Genomic DNA, 26,546 nt, shown 5'->3' on the forward strand with positions numbered 1-26,546 from the left:
TAGGAGTTAGGGAAAGGTGACAGGAACCTTCAGTGAGGCCACCAAAAAGTTGTGGTAAGACAGTATGGCTGGCACAGCGCAAAGAGAAGTGTGACAGGGGTGGGCAGTGGCCTCTGTGGAGAAGAAGACAGACTGTATAGACAGAGCCTGCCTCACACCCCCCAGGGTAATGGCTGCAAAAGCCTCTTCTTGTACATCAACAACTCTCAAGTCCTAAATCAAAACCTAAGAAGCCTTCTATACCAAAGTGACTCTTTAATCTGACAGTCTAGCTTTTGTGACCTTTGATCTCTAAATATTAGATTTTTCATCCAAGTTCTTAATCCTTGTGACTGGGGTTGGTGGGGTGGGGTGCTCACTTCTGGCTTTATGATCACACATTTTCATGCAGAAATGTTTCACTTCGAATATAGTTTTTATGGTGCCTAAGTTTATTAAGAGAGCATTTCTGGGAAGATTAAAATAATTTCCTATAAAACATGAAAATTGATACTCAGTGGATAAAGGAAGCCAACAGGTCAGGAAATGAGAACTCCCTCCCCACAGTTTCCAGCTGTGTCCGTCCCAGACCAGTAATGAGCATCAGGAAGAAGGGCTCATTTTCCCTATTGATGCTCGGCTGTGGCAAACCATTGCTTCTGCTGTGATCCCCAGGCAACAAATGAGTCATTGTGAAGTCTTTTCTGGTCCTCTCAATGGGCAATTATATATTTTTTAAAGACAATAAATTTCTGTCACGGTGCAGTTGATTACATTCGTTTACAAAAATAACTAAAATGCAGCGAATCCATTTGAGGAGGGGGGAGCCTGGTCATGTTAAGATAATTATCAAAGCCATTACAGAGTACAGTGGGCCTGGAGTTGAGCCTCATTCCCCCACCCCCGCCCCAGCAGACTGGGTGCCCTTGAACAGACAGGGGCACCATTAGAAATGAGCAGTGCCCAGTATGCTTCAGTTCAGAGAGTTGCTGGGCAGCAGGGGCACCTGAGGCATTTACAAGGTATTGCTTAGTTTCTGGATCTTAACCTGAGGTAGACGATGTCACTTCCTACTCCCCAGCATTGCATCCATGGAGGGAAAGGGCGGGTCATTCTAGGACTCTTCTTAGGTATCAAATTCCTAGGGTGCTCAAATCTCTTTATATAAAAACAGTGTAGTATTCGAATGTAACCTGTTCACGTCATCTTGTCTATGTTAAATCACCTCTAAATTGCTTGCATTACCTAATACAGTATAAATGCTGTGCACAAAAACAGTGGTAAGGTGTCATCCAGAGGATGACAAAAGAAGAAGTCGGCACATATTCAGTACAAACGTGATTCTTCTGTTTTGCTTTTTGGTTTTGGATTTTTCGAGACAGGGTTTCTCTGTGTAGTCTTGGCTGTCCTGGACTCCCATTGTAGACCAGGCTGGCCTCGAACTCACAGCAATCCACCTGCTTCTGCCTCCCGAGTGCTAGGACTAAAGGCGTGTGACACCACTCCCAGCACAAACATGATTTTTCTCAGCCTGTAGTTGGTTGAAATCTAGGAGTGCAGACTCCCAGATAAAGAGGCCTCACTACGTGTATTTTCTGCATAGTTTCACTATGTTTGTTTAGATGTGTGTGATGTGCATTTTGTAACTCAAAAATCTCTTTCTGCAGTACTCAACAAATATTGTTGGCATAAAAAAAATACAGGATGAGTTTCCCTCTGGATCCACCCAGCACAAGAAACTAAATCACCTTTCTTCACGTCAAAACATGACCTTTTTAAAAAAATTTTTTTTTTTTTTTTTTTTTTTTTTTACTTAGTTAAATGTCTGTGTGCGTATGTGCACCCAAGTCCAGATGCCTGCAGAGTCAGAAGATTGACTTTGAATGCCCCAGAGCTGGACCGCAGGCCATCCAGCTGCTGGACATGCAGGTGAAAACAATTCCAGTCCTTGCAGGAGCAGCAGATGCTTGTAGCCACTGAGCCTTCCTTCCAGCACAAACCACTATCTTTTTTAAAAAGGGTAATTTAAATGAAAGAGCAATCAGTGAAGAAAAGAATGAAATGACATATTGAGCTTAATGCAGTTTCTTCTACCCTGGTCCTCCAACTCGATCCCATATGATTTTTGTTTTGCTTCAGTTTGGTTATTTGTTTTTGAGTTTTTTTTTGTTGTTGTTGTTGTTGTTGTTGTTCTGTAGTGTCTTACACTTACCAGTGTAGAATCATGCACAAGCTTTTGTCTGTGCACTACTGCTTTATATAAACAGAAACCTATTCTAACACTGTCCTGCCCTCACATTTTATCATTTACCTTTCAATACATTGAACTGTGGATCTCGGATCATCACGCTTGGTTCTGGGGATCGGTGCTGAGAACGAGAGGAGAGCAGTGCACGGAGGAGCTGACATCAGCTCGTCCTTTGTGATAGTGATTGTGACATGACAGGCAGTTATCCTGTGACACAACAGCGCCCAGCGGTCTGAGGAACACAGCCAGCCACGAGTACTTTCCGTGTGCTAGGGACTGAGTGAGCGCACCCCTCGCAGTGGGTTGTTGGATTACTAGCTGATTGAAAGTATAAACCCACCTCTTCCCCAGTGCTTACTGGCCCTGGCCTGTGAGAACGCGTTCCTTGCTCCTCCACACTAAGCGCTTTATCAGGCTCGCATAACAAGCCTTTCACATATTGGGAGTCTACTCATTTTTTTTTTTTTTTATTGTTTTGTTTTGTTTTTCGGGACAGGGTTTCTCTTTGTAGCCTTGGCTGTCCTGGACTCGCTTTGTAGACCAGGCTGGCCTCGAACTCACAGCGATCCACCTGCCTCTGCCTTCCGAGTGCTGGGATTAAAGGCGTGCGCCACCACGCCCGGCGGAAGTCTGCTCATTATCATGATGAAAGCTGGATTGGGACATTCTGCAGGGTTCCTTCTGTCATCCCAGAAGCGGAAGGAAGTCAAACCAGCACTCCAATTATACACAGGTCTTTAAAAAAATTTCTGTGTGGTTTGATGTTCTAGTAAAGACTGACTGTGGGGCCTCATGCAAGCTAGGCAAGGACTCGACCACTGAGCTGAATCCTTAGCTCTTTAACTTTAAAGGCAGGGTCTCCACATACCTTGAACTCACTCTGTAGCCCAAAGTCTTGGATCTGCCATTCTCTTGCTTCAGCCTCTAGAATGGTTGAGATTAATGGCCTGCACCAGCATGCTTGGCTCTTCAGTGTGTGTGTGTGTGTGTGTGTGTGTGTGTGTGTGTGTGTGTGTCTTAGGGCTGACCATTTGGAATCGTATATCCAGGTGGTGTGCTCTCCCTGGGGAAGACTATTCCTCCTGCTTTCAGCATTCCTTCGTTACTTGTTTTCCTCAGACATGTGCATGCTGCCCTGAAGTTACTTAGTGGCTTTTTCAAGACGCTTCCTGATTGTCTGAATAAATGACATCGCCCAAGCCCACTGCCTACTGTTTGCTACTAATCACCTTCTCTTTCCACAGATTCGCGTGATTGTGGAGCTGTGCAACAGTACCAAGGGCATCTGCCTTACAGGTAGGTTTCTGCTGCTCACCAGAAAGCTATGTCTAGCAGCACTGGGCCTAGCCAAAGAGCCAGGGGCAGAAAGCACACCTAGGGCCACTTAGCTACAAAAAAACAAAAAAACAAAAAAAACAAAAAAAAAGAAAGAAAGAAAAAAGAAAAAAGCATCTTCTTTCTTTTGCCAGATGTTTTTAATAGCAATGAAACCAATTGTAATATGATTATGAAAGTATTCTTTTCTGGTATTGTCACAGAAATGTAGCCATGGAAAATAACCAGGCCTTGCGTAATTAGAAATGTGTGTGACCCTAAACTAGGTCCGAGGATGTTTTCTTCAACCACTAGCTTTAAAGGGAAAATAAAGAAGGGAAACTCACCGTACAGCAGAGCTCCCTTCTTTGAGAAGCAGCATGTGCGGCAGATGTAATCATCTTCCTGTAGCAGATGTGCAGCATAAGCTGACAGGTCCAGACATTCGTTACCTTTGTGTCTGTGTGTGATGTGGGGAGTGGGACGTGGGGAGTGGGACGTGCGCATGCCATCCAGGGGTCAGAGGACAACTGTACAGAGTTGGTTCTGTCCTTCCACCTTTATGTAGAATCTGAAGATCAAATTCAGGGCATCGGGCTCGTAACACAGGCACAGGGTCTGCTGAGCCTCTTCTATGAACCGTCTCTTGTGCTGGGTTCCATGTGCGAGGTGGGCTTAAAGTCCGGCCATACACCTTATGCTCGTTTTTCAGTGGTGCGAAGACACATGGAAAAGATGTTATGTGTGGGTGTTTTGTTTTGTTGAGGGGAGGGAGGTTGATTTTGTTTGTTTTTAAGATAGGCTCTGGCTACGTAGACCAGCCTAGCCTCAGACATGTGACTGTCTTCCTTGGCCAGCCTCCTGGGTACTGGGTTTACAGATGCATACATGCCCCCTTAGTGACAGGTCCTGTGATGGGCAAAGGAGAACCCAGGATCAGAAGGGTCACCCTCACTGCCTCCTAAGCCAAGGGACACTCTACCTGCCCTAAAGAACCTGACACATTTCCATCAAAACGGGGGAGATGGAGTGAACGAACTCTCCCGTGGACTCTAGAAGATGATTGCGACACCCCGAGGACAAAGACTTTTGCTGAGACTCTGGAGCTGCTGGTGGGAGTACCTAAGCACCTCACAGGGTAAAGAGGTCCTGCAGAACCAGTGCCTCGGTGTCAGGCACCTGGCCAGCTTTCTCGACATTTGCCTCAGTTTCTCTCCTCCCTCGAGAGTGACTTTGTCAAAAAGGATGACATTGTGGCTTACGTGAGTGAGGAAATAAAGGCAGAACCTCAACTCCCAGGCTAATTCCTGTCCCCTTAATTTTGGCCTCAGAGAGAAAAGCTGCAATCCCGCGGCTTCTCGGGATAATGCTAATTGAATTACTTAAGTGGCATTCAGCCCTCACAGAAAATGAAATGTCTTCAGAAAACCCAGGCTTTTGTGCAGAAACTCTAGTGGTGTAAGCGCCTTCCTTCCATCTGCGGGAGTCCCTCTTCAGAGCCCCCACAGGTGACAGTAATGAATGCTACAGAAATGCTGAGATGCATGGAGTGACCGGCACAAAGGCCTTGAGAGGCGCAAAGAAAAAGCCTCTTTCTTATTTTTAGAGAGAGGCCTGAGAGGCAGGCTCACTGTGAGTGTGCAGGAAGAAGCTATTGAGACCACTTAGAGGAGGGTGATGAGAGACGACAGTGGTGTAAATGGGTTGAGTAGGCATTTTTTTTTTCCCCTCACCTCTCAGAAGCCAGCACTTTCTTCTTTCGTGCCCACTTGAAATCGAATCTCCTTGTGCACAGAAGGTCTTCAATTAAAAACTTAAATAGGAAAAGTGTAAGTCGCAAAGCAAGTAGTTGCTTCAGGACAGACCATGTTGGGGGTGGTGACTGAAGGATGAACGACAGACCCAGGACTGGCCTGGCCAACATTGGCAGGCAGACGGCCTCGGTCCACAGACCAGTGTGGATTCCAGCAGTGTGTAGGTAGAGCTGGCCTCAGGCCCCAGAGAAAGGCCCAATATTATAGTATACTCATCTTTTTTAAAAAAAACTTTATCAAAAAGTATATAGAAGTTGGGAAGCAATTGCACAAACAGAAAAGCCATATCCTGGGGAGCCCCTTGCTGGAGAGGAGAGAGAATTGGGGCTGCAGACCCCAGGTTTGCTCAGGTCTGTGGAGTAGGCCTCCCTCTAACTCCCTCTAAAACAGCAGGCCCAGGTGGCACCATCTGAGGTGTTTCTGGTGAGTCTGAGTCTTTATTTCCTTCTCCATCAGACTGGGAATGTGGGGTGCTTCCTCTGTGGTCTTCGCTGTCCTCACGGGCACCGTGGGTTGGGTGGGCAGCGCGATCTCTGGAGGGGGGTTCCGATCCTGAAGGACAGTTCTCTGCCCCTTGATTTGAGATGGCCATTGTGGGGTGGAGCCAGGTAATCCAGAAGCCTGCAGAATTATCCTTGGCCAGTGCCCGATCTTGAGGCCATAGCCTCTTTATTGTCATTTCAGAGTCTTCCGTTTCTACAGTAGAAGGCCACTACTTGAGAAACGGCGACGGTATGGAATGTGCCAGATCATTATACAGCTGGAGGCCTATGTTTGCCAAAACACACTAAGCTGTGCTTTGGTTAACAGACAGTAAGACTTCAATGGCTTAACGCACCAAAAGTTTTCACTCGGAAAAGGCCAGTGATGCTTGACTAACCCTCCCAGTTCTGCTTCCTCTGGTAATTCAGGGCACCATGCTTCTGCTACCTCAGACCTCTGTCACCTCCACACAGGCATCAGGTACTCAAGAAGAGAGTGTTTGTGTGGCTCTGAAGTCTTACAGGCCAAGGCTACACATGCTGCACTTCCCAAGGGAAACTCCACTCTCCAGGGACCCCACTTTCACAGGGACACTTTTAAGGATGCACTGATGATGACTTAATATTTCTCTAGAAAACTGTTACCTCATATTAGGGGATTTATGGCCACGCATGCTATTCACTGGTGGGGGGGGGGGGCAGCGGTACCTGGTGAAAATGCAGGTGCTAGGCCTTACTCTCAACCCAGAATGAACTAAGCTCTCCAAATAGCACACAGATATTTACCTTTAAGAAGCATAGTAGGGGAGTCTCTGGATTCAAACAGAGCGGTAGCCAGGGTGTCAGTGGCGCTCAGGGAACTGTGCCATAAGAACCTCATTAGAAGACTGTGTAGCGCTAACACGTCCCAAGCACGCGGCCCCTGAGGACGCCTCCCTAAAGCTCACCCCGACATGATTGCTGCAGTCTCCTGGAAGCTCCTACACACACACACACACACACACACACACACACACACACACACACACACATCCCATCTGATAGTAAAGTCACAGTACTGACTCAAGCTTTTCAACAAATTACTGGGTTTCTCTGTTATACAGAGCCCTGGCTGTCCTGGACTATCTCTGTAGACCAGGCTGGCCTTGAACTCACAAAGACCCACCTGCCTCTGCCTCCTGAGTGCTGGGATTAAAGGCGTGTACCACCACGCCAGTTTTATTGCAAACTTTTAAAATTGAGAGTGTCTGTAGCCCTGGCTGTCACTATGTGGAGCAGGCTGACTTTGAACTCACATAGATCTACCTGCCTCTGCCTCTGAGTGCTGGAATTAAAGGCATGCACCACCACAAAAATAAATCTTTTTTTTTTTTTTTTTTTTTTTTTTAAGAAAAAGGTTTATTTATTTATTTTATGTATGAATGCTCTATCTGAATGCATGCCTGCAGGCCAGAAAAGGGCATCAGATCACAATATAGATGGTTGTGACCTAGCATGTGGTGGCTGGGAATTGAACTCAGGACCTCTGTAAGAGCAGATAGTGCTCTTAACCACCCATGAAAATAAATCTTTTTACTACAATGTATTGTGATTATAGTTTCTCCCCCCCCATCTCCTCCCAGATCCTCCCCACTTCCCTACCCATCCAACTCCAACGCTATGCCTTCTTTCTCTCTTAGAAAACAGGAGAGAGAGAGAGAGAGAGAGAGAGAGAGAGAGAGAATTAAAAAAGAAAAAGCACAAAACATACACACACACACACACACACACACACAAAACTCAAAACACATAAAATCTCCAAGTCATATACCATAATATATAATAGCAAAAAGCCAATAAGATTTTTTAAAACTTCTCAAACAAAGCTATATGAGACATCAACATCAACAACAACAAAACTCCCCAAAACCACTGAGTTCATTTTGTGTTAGCCTTCTACTTTTGGGCATAGGACTGGCCCTAAGTGTGGTTTGTAATTTTTATTTTACAATCAGCTGTCAATTAGAGATAGCTTCTTGGTAGGGCTAGGAGCCTGTGTCCACTTCGCACCTTCAGGGCTGCTGGTGCCCTACCAGGCTCGAACCTACATAGGCCCTGTGCATGCTGCCCCATCTCTGTGGGTTCATGCGTGCTTCCATCCTGCTGTGTCTGGAAGACACTGTGTCCTTGGAGTCACACGACTCCTCTGCCTCTTCCACTCTTTTTGCCTCCTCTTCCATACAGTTCCCTGAGCCCCAAGGGGAGGGGATTAATGAAGAAGTCCCATTTTATAATTGAGTGCTCTAAGGTCTCTTGAGTCTTGACACACAGTCCGGCTGTGGGTCTGTTTGTTCCCATCTGCTGCGGGAGGAAGCTTCTTTGATGATGGCTGTGCGAGACACTGGTCTGTAGCTACAGTATAATGTGATTAGGAATCATTTCATTGACGTGTTTCTTTAACAGAACAATGCTATCTGGCTTTCTCCTAGTCCCTGTGATAGGGTGTAGAGTCCTTTGTGTATATGTGAGAGTGGTACAGCTGGATGGGGGGGATAGACGTATTCCCAGCTTCCTGAGGAATCTCCACTCTGATTCCCACAGTGGCTGTACAGATCTGTACTCCCACCAGCCATGAGGAAGTGTTGTGCTTTCCCCGAGTCTCTACCAGTGTGAGCTGCCGTTTGTTTCATTGCTCTTGGCCATTCTGGCTGGTGTAAGATGAAATCTCAGAGTAGTTTTGATTTGTATTTCCCTGATGACCAAAGATGTTAAGTGCGTATTTCTCAGCCGTTTGTGTTTTGTCTGTTCAAAGCTATCCCCCGCTGCTCAGAATATCTAGCCCTGTGTTGAGGTCCTTGATCCATTTGGAGTTGAGTTTTGCACAGGGTGATAAATATGGAACTATTTGCATTTTTCTAACACACAGCCATTCAGATTGGCCAGCATTTGCTAAAGATGCTCTCTCTCTCTCTCTCTCTCTCTCTGTCTCTGTCTCTCTCTGTCTCTGTCTCTCTCTCTCTCTGTCTCTCTCTCTCTCTCTCTCTCTCTCTCTCTCTCTCTCTCTCTCTTTCTTCCAGTGTGTATTTCTGGCTTCCTCATCAGAAATCTCATCCATAGGGGTGTAGACTTATGTCTGGATCTTTAGTTCAATACCATTGATCAGTGTCTGCTTTATGCTAATACCATGCTGCTTTACTATTACTATAGTTCTGCAGTACAAATTAAAATTGGGAATGGTGATCTTTCCAGCAGTTTGGTGTTTTGTTTGTTGTTTTTTTGTTTTGTTTTGTTTTTCTTTTTTGAGACAGGGTTTCTCTATGCTATCTTGGCCATCCTGGACTGGTTTTGTAGACCAGGCTGGCCTCGAACTCACAGCAATCCACCTGCCTTTCCCTCCCAAGTGCTGGAATTAAAGTGCGACACCACACCCAGCTTTGTTTTATGTTTGTTTGTTTATTTGTTTGTTTTTTATGATTCAAGATTATTTTACTTATCCTATTTCTTTTATGTTTTCATAGGAAATGGAAAATTGTCCTGTCATTTCTGTAAAAAAGTGTTTTGGAATTTTGAAGGGGATTGCATTGAATCTGTATATTGCTTTTGGTGTGATGTGTATTTTCACTACATTAAGTGGTCCGTGAGCGTGGGAAATAGTTCCATCTTCTGATATCATCTTCACTTTCTTAAAGTTTTTATTACACACTTCTTTCACTTGCTTGGTTAGATTTATGCCCTCAAAAAAACTTCTGAGGCTATTGTGAATGGCCAGCAATCCCTGGAAGTCACGGCATTTTGAAAGCCACTCCCAGACACCTACACTTCCAAGAATTCCATGTCCCTAGACTCTATCCATTAATGTCCTAGGATCCATTTGTCTAAACATCTCCCACCCACTTCCAATCGGATGTAGAGTCTTCCTTACTCCCTGCATATACTCTTTGAGTTTCTAGCTTTTTCTGCAACTTGACAGTCACATTTACCCACAACTTTGCCCAACTTTCGCCTCCAAGGTCTCCATATTTCCTCCTTAGCATGGCCCTCTCCATTTCTCTGTGTTCCTCACCTGTCTCTAGCTCACTTAACTTAGCTATTTTCATCTTCCAGCTACAAAGAACATCTCAGACCTACAACTGATGTCCCAGGAACTCACTCTGCTCAAGAACCCGCCTCTCAGAGTCTGTTCATCTTGTCCTGGCATTCGAGTGCTTCTATCTGGCCAGTCCTCCGACTGTGTTGTCCAACTCCATATCCACTCACACAAGCATGGCCAGTTCTTTTATTCTAACTCCCATCCTGAACCTTAATAGTTGCCACTTCTGGACCCTGGCTTCTGTCTGTCCTCTGCATGAGATGTTGGGCCCACGTATGTTTAGTCCTGTCATTTCTTCAGGACCATCACCTTCTTGAGAGTTCTTCCCAGACTTCAGTGTGTCCAGAAACTTCCCCCAGTAGCCTGAAGGTTATTTCTTTATTGAGTTCTCATATTGCTCTGTATTTCAAAGACTCTACCATTGTCACGTCGACTATGAACACAACAGATACCAGTATGGAGACTTCTTAGTGGAGTTTGGCCTGCGTGGTGTATGTTTAGAAATGCTTGCCATCTGAGTGGTCAAGGGCTCTGATGGGGAATCATTGTGCTTTATCTAGAGAAGGACCAGGAACCCAATTCCTCTCATGTTCCAGCCTTACTGGCTTGCCCAAGCGCTCAGTCTAGCCAACAATGAGACATGCCCGTTCTGGAAGCCAAATCATTTCCTCGGTTCTATGTAAATGATTCATCCAAGCTTCTTAGGCCCTTGGGTCATTTCACTCTGAAGAATGTATTTGTCACCTGACCTGAGCTCTTAGACTTTCTCAGGCTATTTTCATGCAACAAAATACAGGCCGGTCAAGCCAGCGTGTGCTAGGGTTACTCCTCAGTGGCCTAGAGGAGACAAGTTGGCTGGGGCTGGGGGTGGGAGCTCCTGGAAACGTTCTAGTGACAGTCCATGCTCTGCTCTGACGTGACAGAACCTCCACGTGCTGACACCTGCCCTATACCAGGGTTGCACAGGAATGTGTGCTTCCATTGGCCCCAAATCATCACTTTGACCTTTTTGAAGACAGTTAATGTATGAATCTATATTGAAACCAGCCCAGAAACTATTCCAGGTCTGTTGAAATGTAAACAAAAATGGTTTGATTGGGGAACGAGTCTTTGCTGTTGTATTTAAGGCCTTTGTGTGTGTGTGGGGGGACATGATAAGTTATAAATAATAAGCCACGTGGGGTTATTTTCTTAGCATGTAACCAAGACATTTTAAGGAGGAAAAGAGTTTGTGGTACTGGTTTCTCTTTCTGTCTCCTACAGCTTATTGTGTAAATTCTCTGTTCTGTTGTAGGCCCACCTGGCCCACCAGGTAGGTACCCATTTTGTATTTTCCTAGTTCAAGGGGCTGCTATGGGAGGCTGGCATCCCGGGATCCAAGGACAAGACGCTGTGGAGGGGGAAGGGTGAGGAGGCATCCCCGCCAGCATCCACATCCTTTTCTGTGGCCCTGACTTGAGACCCTCCCCCCACCTATCCCTGTTCCAGAAGGATGCCAGGAAAAAACCAGGAAGAAGTGGGAAATGGCATAGATGCTGGGTGCCTCACTAGCTAATGGGAATCACATCACCTTCAGTGAAGACGTCTTTAACTGTTCCTATTTGATGCTTGGCACAGGACCCCCAGGAGCTGGTGGGTTACCCGGCCACAACGGATCAGATGGACAGCCTGGTCTCCAGGGCCCAAAAGGAGAAAAAGGAGCCAATGGGAAGAGAGGAAAAATGGGTAATTGGGCAGTTCTGCCAGTTAATTCCTTTATTTCTTTCCTCCGTGACTGCTCAGATGGGCAGAACTGGGAGGTACTGTGTGGAGGCGGGACACTTCATGCTCTGCATGGGATGCTGCTGTAACTCCCACCTTGGAGTTGCTGTGTTGAGATGCCAAGCATCGTCTTTCTGGTCCAAATGTTTATATCAGAATGAAGGAGTCAGCTTCCTAGGGACTGACTCCTCTTTCTGCAGCTAAAGATGTCACCTTCTTTCCAGCTGCTTGCTGTGTTTGGTTGACCCTCAAGGGACTCATGGTGGCCTTTATGGAGGATTATCATGACTAGGAAAACAGCTCCCACTGCAACACTTAGGCCTCCCCAAGCCTGGCACTTAACTTATGTTTCTCTCTTAAGAAAGCTTAAAAGCTGGCTGGTGGTGGTACATGCTTTTAATCCCAGCACTTGGGAGGCAGAGGCAGGCAGATTGCTGTGAGTTCGAGGCCAGCCTGGTCTACAAAGCGAGTTCAGGGCAGTCAAGACTACACAGAGAAACTCTGTCTTGAAAAACCAAAAATAAATAAATAAATAAAAAAGGAGAAGACGACTGGCATGTATACTGGTGGGGACTTGCAGACACTGAAAGGAAAGACTTCGGGCTTTTTTTTCTGTCAGGCAAGACCACTAGTGAAAAGGCAGAGAGTGAGCCGGGCATGGTGGCACCCGCCTTTAATCCCAGCACTCGGGAGGCAGAGGTAGGCAGATCATTGTGAGTTCGAGGCCAACCTGGTCTACAAAGTGAGTCCAGGACAGCCAAAGGTACACAGAGAAACCCTGTCTAGAAAAACAAAGCCAAAGCCAAAACCAAAACCAAACCAAAACAAAACAAAAAAGCGGAGAGTGGTTGATCTTAGCCAGACTATCAGGTGGTCTATGTGCAGCCTCTTAGCTCCACAACTCTGGACAGGTCCTGTGCTAGGAGAGGCATTAGTACCACTCCTAGCAGCACCTCTGGCAGTTCCCCCTCCTAGCATCTCTGGGCTTATCTCCATCAGCTATCTAAGTGAGGGCCAGTGGAGAAGAGAGACATGTTGAACACCTCTGCCCTCGGCAAGCCCACCAACTTGTGCTTCCACAGGCAATGCGCAGACAGCACCCAAGTCCACTCAGACCTCACCAGGCCAGCAATTAGGACTGGAATTACAGAGCAGGACACTAATTATAACTGCTGATGCTCATCAGCACAGAATAATGAGGATAAGAATGTGCAGCCATCTGGTTTATCCTGGGAAGACATCAAACGTGTGAGCAAGGCTAGAAAAGGACTATTCTGGGGGCAGGCTCGGGGTGGGGAGTACCATGGGACAGAGCCCTGGCCTCGAAGACATGTAATTAAGCAGCCAAGTCCCCATGCAAACCACAAGGAAGAGAGGACATTTCACTAATTTCTGGAAGCCATGCTTATGGGGCAGGTTCAGAAGTGCCAAAGCTGACTAGCCTGTGTGGAGACAAAGGGAACCTTCCCCTCCTCCTTCTGAACGTTCACTGAAAGGCACCGGCCAGGGCCCCCCGGCAGAAGAAAAGACACTAACATTCCTCACACGAGCAACAGGAAAATGTTCATTTCGCAACGTAGCCCTACCAGAGCCTTTGCTTGAGGATGTATTTTGTCTCATAGCTGGGGCGTGCATGGCCATTTTTCAGTTTTTGGTAAAAGACAGTAGGGGGTGGTTTGGCTGCATCATGCAATCTGTCTTTGCTGTGTGTGTGTGTGTGTGTGTGTGTGTGTGTGTGTGTGTGTGTGTGTGCGTGTGTGTGCGCGTATTTGTGTGTGTGTGTCTATCTGTGCATCTGTGTATGTGTGTGTGTGTGTGGTGTGTCTATGTGTGTCTGTCTGTGTTTGTGTGTGTGTGTCTCTGTGTACATCTGTGTCTCTGTGTGTGTGTGTGTGTGTGTGTGTGTGTGTCAATATCAAGTATCTTTTTCTACCACTTTTCACCTTATTGTTTTTTATTGTTGTTGTTTGTTTGTTTTCAGCTTTTTGAAACAGGGTTTCTCTGCAGCCCTGGCTATCCTGGGCTTGCTTTTGTAGACCAGGCTGGTCTTGAACTCACAGAGCTCCTTCTACCCTAAGACAGAGGAAATAGTGTTACAGCTGTATTGTACTTTTAAGTCTAAATATTCCTCTACAGTATTGGCCTGAGAAGGCGGAATCTATTAGTTAAGACCCATATGAGTGAAGAATGCATGCATGCATAAATGAGAATATAACACTGCCTCGGTCTATCTGTCTGTTCTATGAATAAAATGTAGTCAATACCATTTATTTTGATTGGAGGATGGATTTATATCCTATGATAGACAATACTCCTAGAAGAAAAAGCCTGACTTCCTGGACAGCTTTAAGCAAACAGGACCCTGTATAGAAGAGTTAGGCAGGGATAGAATGTCATTTCTTCCCTAGTAGTTTGTAACTCAAAACCAGTGTGAAGAGTCAGGGGACAGATAATACCAGGCTGCAGGTCATGCTGTGTGGCAGTGTCACTGTGCAAGGCTGGTAGCTCTGACCTAACCATAGTGAATTATGGTTGGGTGGTGCCAATGGGTAGCTAAGGTGAATTACCAACAGAGGATGCTTTGCCACGTGTGATAGCTAAAACACAAAAGCAGGCACAGTAGTGTATTCCTGTATTCCCAGCTGGAGCATGGCAAGGGCAGACTGAAGGCTCCTTGCTGCTACTCAGCTAGTTCAGATAAAGCAGCACACGTGAGACCCAGTAAAGAGACCCTATCTCAAAAAGCAAGATGAGGCCAACAATATAGCTTAACAATAAGGATGCTTTCTGTACTCTGATGACCTGAGTTCAATTCCCAGGCCCCACATGGTCGAAGGAAAGAACTGACTGCTGCAGGCTGTCCTCTGGCTTCCACATATGCACACCCTGCCACCCCACCCCCCAGAACACACAGTAAGCCTTTGCTGTTGTTGTTTTGTTTTGAGACAGGATTTCTCTACATAGTTCTGGCTGGCCTGGAACTCATTATGTATGAGTCCAGGCTGGCCTTGAACTGAAAGAGTTTGCCCAGCTTTTTTTTTTTTTAATTAAAAACAATAAGGTGGCCAGGTATGGTGGTGCACGCCTCTAATTCCAGCACTTGGGAGGCAGAGGCAGATGGATCACTGTGAATTTGAGGCCAGCCTGGCCTACAAAGTGAGTCCAGGATAGCCAAGGCTACACAGAGAAACCCTGTCTTGAGAAACCAAAATAAATAAATAAATAAATAAATAAATAAAAAACAATAAGGTGAAGAGTGGCAAAAGATACCTGATTTGACATGTGACCTTCACATACACTTACTCACACAGATACACACATACATAGACACATACACATACACTCAGACACACACACATAGATACTCAGATACACAAAGACACATGCACACACAGAGACACACACATAAACACAGACACACACATACATAGACACACAGATACGCACATAGACACAGACACACATACATAGACACACAGATACACACATAGACACAGACACACACACATACATAGACACACACACACATATACACATAGATACAGACATACCCATATACACACAGACACACCCATACATAGACACTCAGACACATACACACACACACACACACACACACACACACACGGCAAAAACAGATTACATGATGCAGACACACCACTCCCTACTGTCTTTTACCAAAAACTGAAAAATGGCCATACACGCCCCAGCTATGAGACAAAATACATCCCCAAGCAAAGGCTCCGGTAGGGCTATGTTACATTTTCCTGTTGCTCATGTGGGCTTTTTAAGAAATAAATAAAAGGTAAGTGAAGGAGGATAAGATAAAGGAAGGGAAACCAGATGACGGTGCAGACATGCTCCTGAGGTAGAATGGAGGGCTGGAAAGCCTCGTGTAAGCAGCAGATAGCATTTCCCTGAGCCCTGCTGACTGCGGGTTGTATAAAATCTTCAGAATGTGTCAGTGGCTCTTGGCACGCTGTTCAGGGGAACTCTATAGCAACTATCCATCCAGTCTTTTGTCTCCTTCAGATAAAATATGGACTAAGAGGCTGGGGTGGTGGCACACACCTTTAATCCCAGCACTCAGGAAGCAGAGGCTGGCAGATCACTGTGAGTTCAAGGCCAGCACAGTCTACAAAGTGAGTCTAGGACAGCTAAGGCTACACAGAGAAAGCCTGTCTCAAAAAACCAAAAATAAAATTAAAATAAATAAATAAAAGCCAAGCGTGGTGGCACACGCCTTTAATCCCAGCACTCGGGAGGCAGACGCAGGTGAATCACCGTGAGTTTGAGGCCAGCCTGGTCTACAAAGTGAGTCCAAGACAGCCAGGGCTACACAGAGAAACCCTGTCTCGAAAAACCAAACCAAACCAAACCAAACCAAAAACCCAAACAAAACAAAAGAATCAAAGGGGAACTGAGCAGCTTGATTCGAGGCAGGAGTTTGAGGCCGGCCTGTCTACAAAGTGAGTCTAGGACAGTCAAGGCTACATAGAGAAACCCTGTCTGGGGAAAAAAAAAGTGTAAACCAACTGGAATTGTGTACACAAGTCAATATATCTTTTTTCCCCCCTCTTCTCACAGGGTTACCTGGAGCCACAGGAAATCCAGGGGAGAAAGGGGAGAAGGGGGATGCTGGTGAACTGGGCTCCCCTGGAAATGAGGGCCCAGCAGGGCAGAAGGGGGAAAAGGGAGACAAAGGAGATGTGTCCAATGACGTGCTTCTGACAGGTAGGCTGGGGTTCTCCAGACACTGGGGAGCAGTGGCCTGTCCCGCCAACCTATGGGCTGCTCGGGTGGCTTTCCTCTTCTCTGGACCTCTGTTCCTTGTTTGTTTGAGACAGTCTTCTGTAGGCCAGGCTAGCCTGGAACTTGCTATGTAGCAGAGACTAGCCTTGCCCAGTTCTCCTGTTCCACCTCCCACATGCTGCTGGGACTATAGCCGTGCTCAGCATGGCGGTCTGCATTTTTCAAAGGTGTGCGTGATTCTCCATAGGGGCAAGTCTGAGTCTGGCTGGTATCCTGCAAGAGTAATTTAACTCTTTCATCTTCGTTGGTAGGGTGTGGTGGCTCCTGCCTGTAGTCCCAAGCAGGGACGGGCTGAGGCTGCGGGGTTGCTCCAAGTTTGATTATGTGGTAAGACCAAGGTCACACCGTGTGCAGTCTAACGAGGCTCACAGCTGGTCCACCACACTCAGCAGTGCTTCTCCTACCTGGCTGTCAAGTGATGGGTGATCAGTCTCCCCATAGGCATTCGGATTGTCTCTGGGATTGGATGGTAATCAAGGTCCGTAGAAGATGGGGGTGTAGTGGGGCGGTGGTGCCGCATGCCTTTAATCCCAGTACTCGGGAAGCAGAGGCAGGCGGATCACTGTGAGTTCGAGTCCAGCCTGGTCTACAAAGTGAGTCATGACCACACAGAGAAACCCTGTCTCAAAAAAACAAAATGATAATAACAACAACAACAACAATAATAATTGCCTAGCACAAGAAGGACGAGGTGAAGCAAAGAAGGAAAGTGAGGAAGAAGTGGAGGAAGAGAAGGAGGCGGAGGAGAGGGAAGAAGAAAAGAGTTCCTCTGGGATTTTAGGACGCCAGATTTGGGATGCCTGGCACCACAGTGACAGAAGTCCAGCTCTCAGAGGGACTTGGAGGAATGGAGGGAAGGCTGACAAAACTCTCGGCACAGATCTTTCATATGGCGGATCACCAGGCCCTACTGTGGTAGCTCTTTAACTCAGTAAAGGCAGCACTAACCTGTCATCTCTAGGGAGGGGTGCACACAGTGGGACTGCAAAGCTGCTTGCTTAGCTTTCCCTAACAGGAAATTGTCTCTGTGGGAAACACTTCCATCAGTTTCTCCCTTTCCTTCTCTCTAGGTGCCAAAGGTGACCAAGGCCCCCCTGGCCCCCCTGGCCCCCCAGGGCCTCCAGGACCTCCTGGAAGCAGAAGATCCAAAGGCTCTCGGCAGCAAAACATGTTCAACAGCCAGTGTCCAGGTCACCAAGCCCTGCCCCCAAGGGACACACTCCTTATGCTAATGAGATCCTCTTCCAGACTTCGTCTTAAATGGGACTCCTCCCTGAAATAGGCTCATGGGAAGTCTGAATACCTGTCCTGGGAAAGAGGACTAAGGACAGGCCCTCTCCCTCTCCTTCTCCCTCTCTCCCCTCCTCCCCCCTCCCCCTTCCCTGTCTATCCCCCTCTCCCCCTCCCCCTCCCTCTCTCCCTGGAGCAGTGCTTTATTTGGTTTGTTTTTAATTACTGCTACAACCTAAAAACACAGCATCACTAGTGTCTTGAGGTCTAAGCTGTTAACTATAGCAACAAATTCCTGAGAGGGTGAAAAACTGGGAGATAGTGGGGCAGTCACATTGGTTAATTCCCTGCAGAGAATAACTGTAGCCTTTCCATCCCTCGCTATCAGTGTGTGTGTGTGTGTGTGTGTGTGTGTGTGTGTGTGTGTGTGTGTGTGTTGGGGTGGGGTGAGGGGGCTGAACGCAGAGCCTCGCATCTACCATTAAGTGATAGCTGCAATCCTTGGCTGTCAAGTTTTGAGTGCTGATAATCCTGCCAGGCATGGTGCTAAGTACTCAGTTCTGATTCTCATAACTATCCTAGGATGTCAGCATGCTTGTTTCTAACTTACAGATGGAAAACAGACACCCAAGGAACTACCTGGTCCAGCTCAGGTCAAAAGTTTCTTAGAAGCAAAGGATCGTAATAATGGAAAATATTTCTACAGTGGATTTAGGACGTGAGAGGTTACCCAGAATGCCTTGCTTGTCTTACAACAGGAGGCACAACTTGAGCTGTCATTTCAGCAACAGACATGGAGGAAGACCCTGGCTTTCTCCAAACACCTGCATTGTTCAGAATAGTGTTCTTTCTAGATGTTTCCGGGGAAAGGACCCAGCTACCAGAGTGAAACACTGGTTGGGAGTGTTAAAAGAGCAAGCAACCAAGAAACATGATAGAAACCTTATAACAGATATATTTGAGCGGAAGTAGAGGTTATAGTTATAAAGTTATTTTAACCCCGTTGTGACAGTGGCATCTGATTTGATTGTTGTCTTTGTAGGTGAGCCGTGTGTCATACCAAATGATGATACCTTGGTGGGGAAAGCTGATGAGCAAGTAAATGAACACCATTCTCCACAAACAGGTACAGAGACCCTGGCCCCTGGGCTGGGGTGTCCCTCAGGGCTCCTGGGCTGGGGTGTGCCCTAGGGCTCCTGGGCTTCACTAGCCCTAGATTTGGTCCCCCCACACCACACACAAAAAATTCTGCTTGGAGATTCAAAACTGGATGCCTCAACTGTCCGGCAAATAACTCTTCTTTTCTTCTGACAGAATCCATGATCTCTTCCATTGGAACTCCAACCCAAGTACTAAAAGTTAGAGAGACTTTTGGGACTTGGATAAGAGAGTCTGCTAACAAGAGTGATGACCGTATTTGGATGACGGAACATTTTTCAGGTACCCCGCCCCCCCGCCAGAGACGGTCCATTCAGTGTTGTAATCATATTTGCTGCCTACCTTCAAGCTTATCCTATACCTATGTGTCTGAGATCCCCACTAGTATAAAAGGCTCTGTATTTTAGAGTGCACAACTAAGCTGGGCAGGGGTAGCACACACCTTTCATCTCAGCGCTCTCCCTGTGAGTTCGAGGCCAGCCCGGTCTACAAAGTGAGTCCAGGGCAGCCAAGGCTACACAGAGAAACCCTGATCTGGGTGAGTGGGTAGGGAGAGAAAAAAGAAAAACAAGAAAGCACAGCTACATGGGTGGGGAGAACGCGTTCCCAGTTTGAATCTGTTGGTTGCAAGCTTTGTAGCTTAGGTCCCAGGGGCTTGACCATAGCCATGTAAACTATCCAGTTTTAACACAATAGCCGGAAGGAAATACAGAGCATGGCAAGATTTTATCCCCCAGTCCGTAAAGTGCAAGTGCTATAAGAGACAAATGGTGCCATGCGAGCACTAACCATTTGGCTGTAAGGTCTGCTGTGTGTCCAGGATGACGTGGCCTTAGGTATCAAGGACAAATTCTGTGTGCGCAGTGCATTGTTCCCTGAGTCTGATACTGTCGTGGGAAAGTACTTTTTGGCCATCCCTCCCATGTAATTGTTGAATGGAGCCCAGGGAAGAAAGCAAAGAAGCCATCCCTCAGCCTCCTCATGTCCAAACTGGTCATCCTGTCCCGCAAAGGATGTAGTTGAAGTGGCCAGTAAGAGCAGCCTCATTCCAGAAGAATCTGATGGTACATACTGTTGACAAAAAGCTAAAAGCCACTCCTTTATTTTATCAACACTGACTGACCAGTTCAGTAGTGACTCCTGTTTACCAAGATGAGGGTTTGGGGCTCAAAGGAAAAGAGAAATGCTGTAAGGGAGCAGTGGCGGTGGGGGGGTGGGGGGCGGAGCTGTAAGGGAGCAGTGGAGGGGAGGGCTTGGCGGGTAGGGAGGGGTAGGAGGCAGCAAGCAGTAGCTATACAGCACCAGGTGTTTGTTCTTGGGACAGGCTTGATTTTATAAATACTATAGAGTGGGGTAGGTGGAAGGAGACAGATGTTCTCACCGTAGCCTGACCTCTCGTGGCCTGGAGGTATGATTGCAGTGGGTTACAGCCGCCCCCTTCCCTCCCGCAGGCATCATGGTGAAGGAGTTCAAGGACCTGCCAGCACTCCTCAACAGCAGTTTTACCCTCACTCACCTCCCGCATTATTTCCATGGCTGCGGGCATGCCGTTTACAATAACTCTCTCTACTACCACAAAGGAGGCTCCAACACCATCGTGAGGTGAGCTGCCTTGACCTATCTCTCTGCCCTGTGGCCCTGCCCAGGGTCTCTTGTAGCTGTTCAGAGGCGGTGTCATCACCTCTATGTGCCTAGATAGGTCACTCAGGGTTCGTCCCCCAAAGGATCGGCAGAGTCCAGTAAGGGAGTCCCATGCCCTGGCTCCTGCCTGGGGTCTGCGTTTGTTGCTGATGTGGACCCATGGGAAATGGAAAGCAAGGAGAAGGAGACATGGAGTTATGGCCGTGGTAGGTCTCGCGTCCTTTGAGACAGGAAGCCAGCAGTCAGAGCTTTCCTGGCACAAAGGCTCATTCTTTGACATAGGGGGTTTGCTTCTTTTTCTTAAGACAAGTTATGTTTTTGAGATTCTTCCCCTGGGGAGACTTTAAAACAACATCTATCCTTCTGCCCACAAGTCCCAATGACAAACAGAGGCTTGATGCCACCAAAATTCAGTCTGCTAAACCAGAGTTTATTAGGCTTCCTTACCAAGCAATGGGCGAAGGGTTGCCGGCAGGAGCATAGGCAACCTTAAAGCAGCCAGCCTGAATGATGGCGGTCCCTTCCCCCTGGCCCTTCACCTCCTACATACTCCAGCCCCTCCTCAAGGACCCAAGGCCACATGCACCTAGGGCAGAACTGCATACAACTGGTTGGGAGGGTGGCTGGACACTCAAGTGAGGGACCCATGACCCTCGCCACCCCCTCCTTCTGTGAGGAAAGGTCAGCAGTCAACATACCCTGCTATAATGACCTTTTGCAAGCAGACTCAGCCAGTTTGGCTTGGAGGATAGCCAAGACAGGAAATGCCCTCTCCTCTCACGTTCTCCTGCCATCTCTTCTCTGGGTCATCTCCCCACCATTTTAGGTACTGGTCGAAGAAAGAACTTACCTCCTACACCAGACACCCTGGCGCCTAATGTATGTTCAACCTGTAGTTCCCAGCTACCATGTTCCCAGGGGCCACAGTTGTAGGAACAGGGGAATTCTGGGGTAAAGAAGCTCTAAAATGAGAAGTGACCACTTTTTTAAAAATGGGGTTTGGGTCATGTGTGGTAGCGCAAGCCTGTAATCTCAGCACTCAGAGAGGGAGGCAGAAGCAGGTGGATCTCCATGAGTTCAAGGCCAGCCTGGTCTACAAAGCAAGTTCAGGATAGCCAAGGCTGCACAGAGAAACCCTGCCTTAAACAAACAAACAAACAAACAAAAACAAACACAACAACAACAACAACAACAAAATGGGGTTGTGGAGTTTTCATTTTTGAGGTATGGGGTCAAATCCAGGGCCTCACACATACTTGAAACAGTCTTTGCCAGGGAACATATTATACTCTCCCCTTCTGCTTTTAATTTTTATTGTGAGAACCACTTTCCCTGGGGAAATTTGAGCAATAACCTACCCCCTCCTTACAGAACACTAGCACGTCAAAGTGTGGTTCCACTAAAGTCCAATTTTGGGGAACCAGTGAAATGTATTGGGCATCCTTTTAGAGCTTAGGTGACGCCAAAGCAGCCCCCACCTCCCACCAGGAAGTCTCACCCCAGCATAGAAGATGCCTTTTCCCCAGCTTCACAGACTAAGTTCCTTCCCCACTGTGGTCACCTTCCCTAGACCACAGGACCTCGCAAGCAACTCGGGCACAATTATAGACAAATGGCCTGAATCCCAGAGGAGGACTCAGCGACTCTTCTAGCTGCCCCATACACCCTAGGAAGGAACATCCAGTCAGTGAGCCAAGTGCATAGTTTGGTGTTATGAGAAAGATGGCAGTAGTGTTGTTCAGACTACAGTGGCCTACTGCAGTCTTGCTGGGTTTGCCCAGGATACTCATAAATTCTCTGTTTTGCCAAAGGGAGGCCCTGAACTTACTGCTGTAGACCACTCAAGAAAGCTACATGCCACCACAAGGATGAGGCCAGGGAAGAGTCCCTTTTTTGTTTGTTTTTGTTTTTGCTTTTGCTTTTCAAGACAGGGTTTTTCTCTGTAGCCTTGGCTGTTCTGGACTCCCTTTGTAGACCAGGCTGGCCTTGAACTCATGCGATCCACCTGTTTCTGCCTCCCAAGAACTGGGATTAAAGGCATACGCCACCGCCTGTGACGCCTGTGATGCCTGGGACCAAGCATTGACTCCTATCACAAAGAACTATCCTCACTAAGCAAGGTAGGACAGGGTTTATAAAGAAAACCCAGAGCTGTGTGCTGTGGCACACACTTTTAATCCCAGCACTCACTCGGGAGGCAGAGGCAGGTGGATTGATGTGAGTTCAAGGCCAGCCTGCTCTACAAAGCAAGTCCAAGACAGCCAAGACTACACAGAAAGAAAGAAAGAAAGAAAGAGAGAAAGAAAGAAAGAAAGAATCCACAATTACATCATCCTAGAGACAGGCAAGGGGTGTCAGCTGAGTTGATTTGTAAAACAACAGGCCTCCTGAAGCCATGGCTCTGCTCAGCAGGATGTGCCCAGTGGAGGCTGGGGAGCAGGCAGGTGGTGTGCAAGGTGGAGGTAGAGGACACTAGGACAAAAATAGTCACTTTTGGGCATTTCACTTAACAATCTTCCACTTTAGCCTCCTGAGAAGCTCAGAATACAGACTTTTATCACTGACAGGCCTCAACAAAACAAAAACAAAAAAGCCGGGTGTAGGGGTACAGGCCTTTAATTCCAGCAGAGGCAGGCAGGTCTCTGTGAGTTCAAGGCCAAGTCTGATTTACAAAGAGAGTTCCAGCCCAGCCAAGGCTGTTACTCAGAGAAACCCTGTCTCACAAAACAAAAAACAAAACAAAACCCCCAAACAACAACAACAACAACAAAATACTGTCAGGCTTGGGTGAACTTGTAAAAGTAACTTATATTTATTTGTCTGATTAACCTAGGCCTGGTCCTGGAAGCATCTAGCCTCCGTACAGTCTAACCTAGGCCTAGAATGTGTTCAGCCTCTGAGACTTACTGCTGAATGAGCTCACTCTTGTTCTTTCCGATCACATAGCTGGCTGGTACAACTCAGCTATTCTGGTTCTAACGTCTCTCCAAACTGACTGATTCAAACTGGCTTCTCTCAGCTTCTGACTGAAAACTGCTCTGCTTGGCCTCACACTAACTTGGGCAATCTGTCCTAATTTTCTGGCTCCTTCTTGTTCTCTGTCTCATTCTCTCTTCAACCTATCTCTGTAAAACCGCCTTCTCTCTCCCTCTTTCTCTATGCTGCTCCTTTAAATAGCTTCCATTTCCTCTTTCTTCCTCCTAGTCTGTCAAATCTTTCTCTTTTTCTCCCACTCAATTAGACAACATTTTCAACCACAGGTGTTTACCTTCTTTGTTTGGGATTAAAGGCATGTACCACCACACCTGGACCTAAGCTCTATACCAGGCTGACCTTGAACTCAGAGGTCTGCTTGCCTCTGTCTCCTGGGATTAAATGTGTGTGCTACCACCACCCAGAGTGTCTGTATTCTGCTTGGATCACACAGATCTAGGATGTGATCTCTTGCCAGAGCAGCCATATTGTGAATTAAAATTCCTGTACATGAGCTGTGCTGACTGGGTAGGGAAGCTATCCTCCTGAGCCTAGCTCTATATTAAGCCGCATGTCTGAGCTGAAGGAAGGAGCTGTTACTCCAGGAGACAGACACCCCCTCTCCCCAAACCTCCCCCTCTCCTTCCCCAGCTAAACAGAATTCCCAGCACTCAGGAGCTGAAACAGCTAAACCCTTCCCAAGTGCTTGCTCTTCTCAGCTTAATTCAGGTTTTCTAGTTTGCTTCTGTTTGCTGTGCCTCCTAAAAGCCCATCACAGTCACGCACTCCTCCAGCCCTCTGCTGCTCAATTGCGCCCTCTGGTGTTTTCTTTTAGCCTAATATCCCCAACTTCCAGATTTAGGTAGTGGTTCAATCATAATTCAGTTTTTGGATACTATTTCAGTTTGTGGTCGGGGACATACGACCCCAGAAGCTAAGGGAAATGGAATTCCATTTGTGACTGTATTTATAAGCCTCCTGCCCGACAAGAAAATTGTCTTTACAGCCTTTCTACATCTCTTCTCACCTGCTGATGTTTTCCTTAGTTTAAATTATCTGTGTGTGTGTGTTTTTTTTGTTTTTTGTTTTTTGGTTTTTGTTTTTTGTTTTTGAGACAGGGTTTCTCTGTGTAGCCTTGGCTGTCTTGGACTAGCTTTGTAGATAAGGCTGGCCTGAAACTCACTGAGATCTAGCTGCCTCTGCCTCCCAGAGTGCTGGGATTACAGGAATGCACCACCATGCCCAGCTAATAAATATTGTCTCTCTCTTTTTTTTTTTTTTTTTTCTTAAAATTTCAGCATGGACTAAAGAAATAACCAGCAAACTTAAGAGTTTTAAAACTGAGATGGGCATGGTGGTGCACGCCTTTAATCCCAGCACTCAGGAGGCAGAGGCAGGCGGATCGCTGTGAGTTCAAGCCGGAGACCAGCCTGGTATACAAAGTGAGTCTAGGACAGCCAAGGTTATACAGAGAAACCCTGTCTCAAAAACAAACAAGCAAACAAAAAAAGGGAAAACCTAAATTTAGAGGCTACAGGCATGCCTCAGTTGAGAGAGCGTCCAAAGTTCTGAGTCTGATCTCAAGCACTACAGAAACTCGGCTTGGCAGTGTAATCTCAGAACTCAGCAGGTGGAGGCAGGAGAAATAGGTGTTCAGGTCTGTCTTCAGCTAAACTGCTCATTTGAGGACGTTCCTCAACACCACACTACCATCTCCCTTCGCTTCTGCTAACACAGGCTAGCCGCTGGCCTTCGCATCTTTGATGCTCAGAACATCTCTGAAGGGCAAATAGAAAAGAAGTTTCCTGGAGCTTTTTGACAACAGAGAACAGGAGGCCTAGTCCATCGCTGCAAACTCAGCTTAGTAAGGGGTGTAACAAACCACCTGTGTCCACAGACATGGCTACTCAACTTCATCTCACTTTTTTTTTTTTTTTTTTTTTGAGACACGGTTTCTCTGTGTAGCCTTGGCTGTCCTGGACTAACTTTATCGACCAGGCTGGCCTCGAATTTACAGCGATCCACCTGCCTCTGCCTCCGGAGTGCTGGGATTAAAGGCGTGCACCACCACCGCCCGGCTTTAACTCACTTTTTATTTTTTTTATTTTTTATTTTTTGTTTCAGATTTGAATTTGGCAAAGAAACACCTCAAACTCTGAAGCTTGAAAATGCTTTGTACTTTGATCGAAAATACCTTTTTGCAAACTCCAAGACTTACTTCAACATAGCAGTGGACGAGAAGGGCCTCTGGATCATCTACGCTTCGAGCGTGGATGGCTCCAGCATCCTTGTAGCACAGCTGGACGAGAGGACATTCTCTGTGTTGCAGCACATCAATACCACGTACCCCAAATCCAAGGCAGGCAACGCCTTCATAGCTCGGGGAATCCTCTACGTCACCGACACCAAAGATACGAGGATCACGTTTGCCTTTGATCTGTTAGGGGGGAAACAGATCAACGCAAACTTTGATTTCAGGATGTCGCAGTCTGTTCTTGCCATGCTATCATACAATATGAGAGATCAGCATTTATATTCCTGGGAAGATGGCCACCTGATGCTTTACCCTGTGCGGTTTTTGTCAGCCGCATCAAGCCAGCGATAGGCTGCCCGTCTGTTCCTTCACTATGCTCCACACGTTTCCTAGGGCTTGTGCAAGGCCAGCAGAAGGCTTATCTGTATGGGATGTCCAGGTTACTCGTGGCCCAGGCACTGGTGCAATCGGAGTCCCCTGTCAATAGCGGCAGACTGGAAGAGGAAGTGGATGGGATCCCTCCTCAAACTCAGCAAGTTAGCCCTCCTCCCTGGCCTCGGTTTTCCCACTGGTAAAATGAAACATCTGAGTATGGTTGACAACACTTCCTCTACCTGCGTGACCTTCTGCGATTCTTGGCTGATTGCATATTAGATTGCTTTCTGGTTTTGGGGTGTTTTTTGTTTTGTTTCCTCTACATGTAAACAAGTTTATCTGCAGCTTGAGGGGTGGACTTATCAGTAATGGCTTTCACTTATTTGGTAGTTAGGGAAGGCACACTGGCTCCTAAGGCTCCTAAGGTATCAAGTTA

General features: G+C 47.0%; 1 protein-coding gene across 1 annotated transcript in view; it reads left to right on the top strand.

Moving 5' to 3' along the window:
• Positions 1-26,149, top strand: part of Gldn (gliomedin) — a 41,469-nt gene extending 15,320 nt beyond the window's left edge. Inside the window, exons 2-10 of the mRNA XM_051156470.1 lie at positions 3,472-3,523; positions 11,201-11,218; positions 11,524-11,631; positions 16,255-16,401; positions 17,550-17,669; positions 18,752-18,835; positions 19,024-19,149; positions 20,319-20,469; positions 25,606-26,149. Of these exons, the coding sequence (XP_051012427.1) occupies positions 3,472-3,523; positions 11,201-11,218; positions 11,524-11,631; positions 16,255-16,401; positions 17,550-17,669; positions 18,752-18,835; positions 19,024-19,149; positions 20,319-20,469; positions 25,606-26,086 (1,287 nt within the window). The 3' untranslated portion in view covers positions 26,087-26,149. The remainder of the gene's footprint in view (positions 1-3,471; positions 3,524-11,200; positions 11,219-11,523; positions 11,632-16,254; positions 16,402-17,549; positions 17,670-18,751; positions 18,836-19,023; positions 19,150-20,318; positions 20,470-25,605) is intronic.
• The last annotated feature ends 397 nt before the right edge of the window (positions 26,150-26,546 follow it).

This window comes from Acomys russatus, chromosome 14 (genome assembly GCF_903995435.1).
Source record: "Acomys russatus chromosome 14, mAcoRus1.1, whole genome shotgun sequence".
NCBI lineage: Eukaryota > Metazoa > Chordata > Mammalia > Rodentia > Muridae > Acomys > Acomys russatus.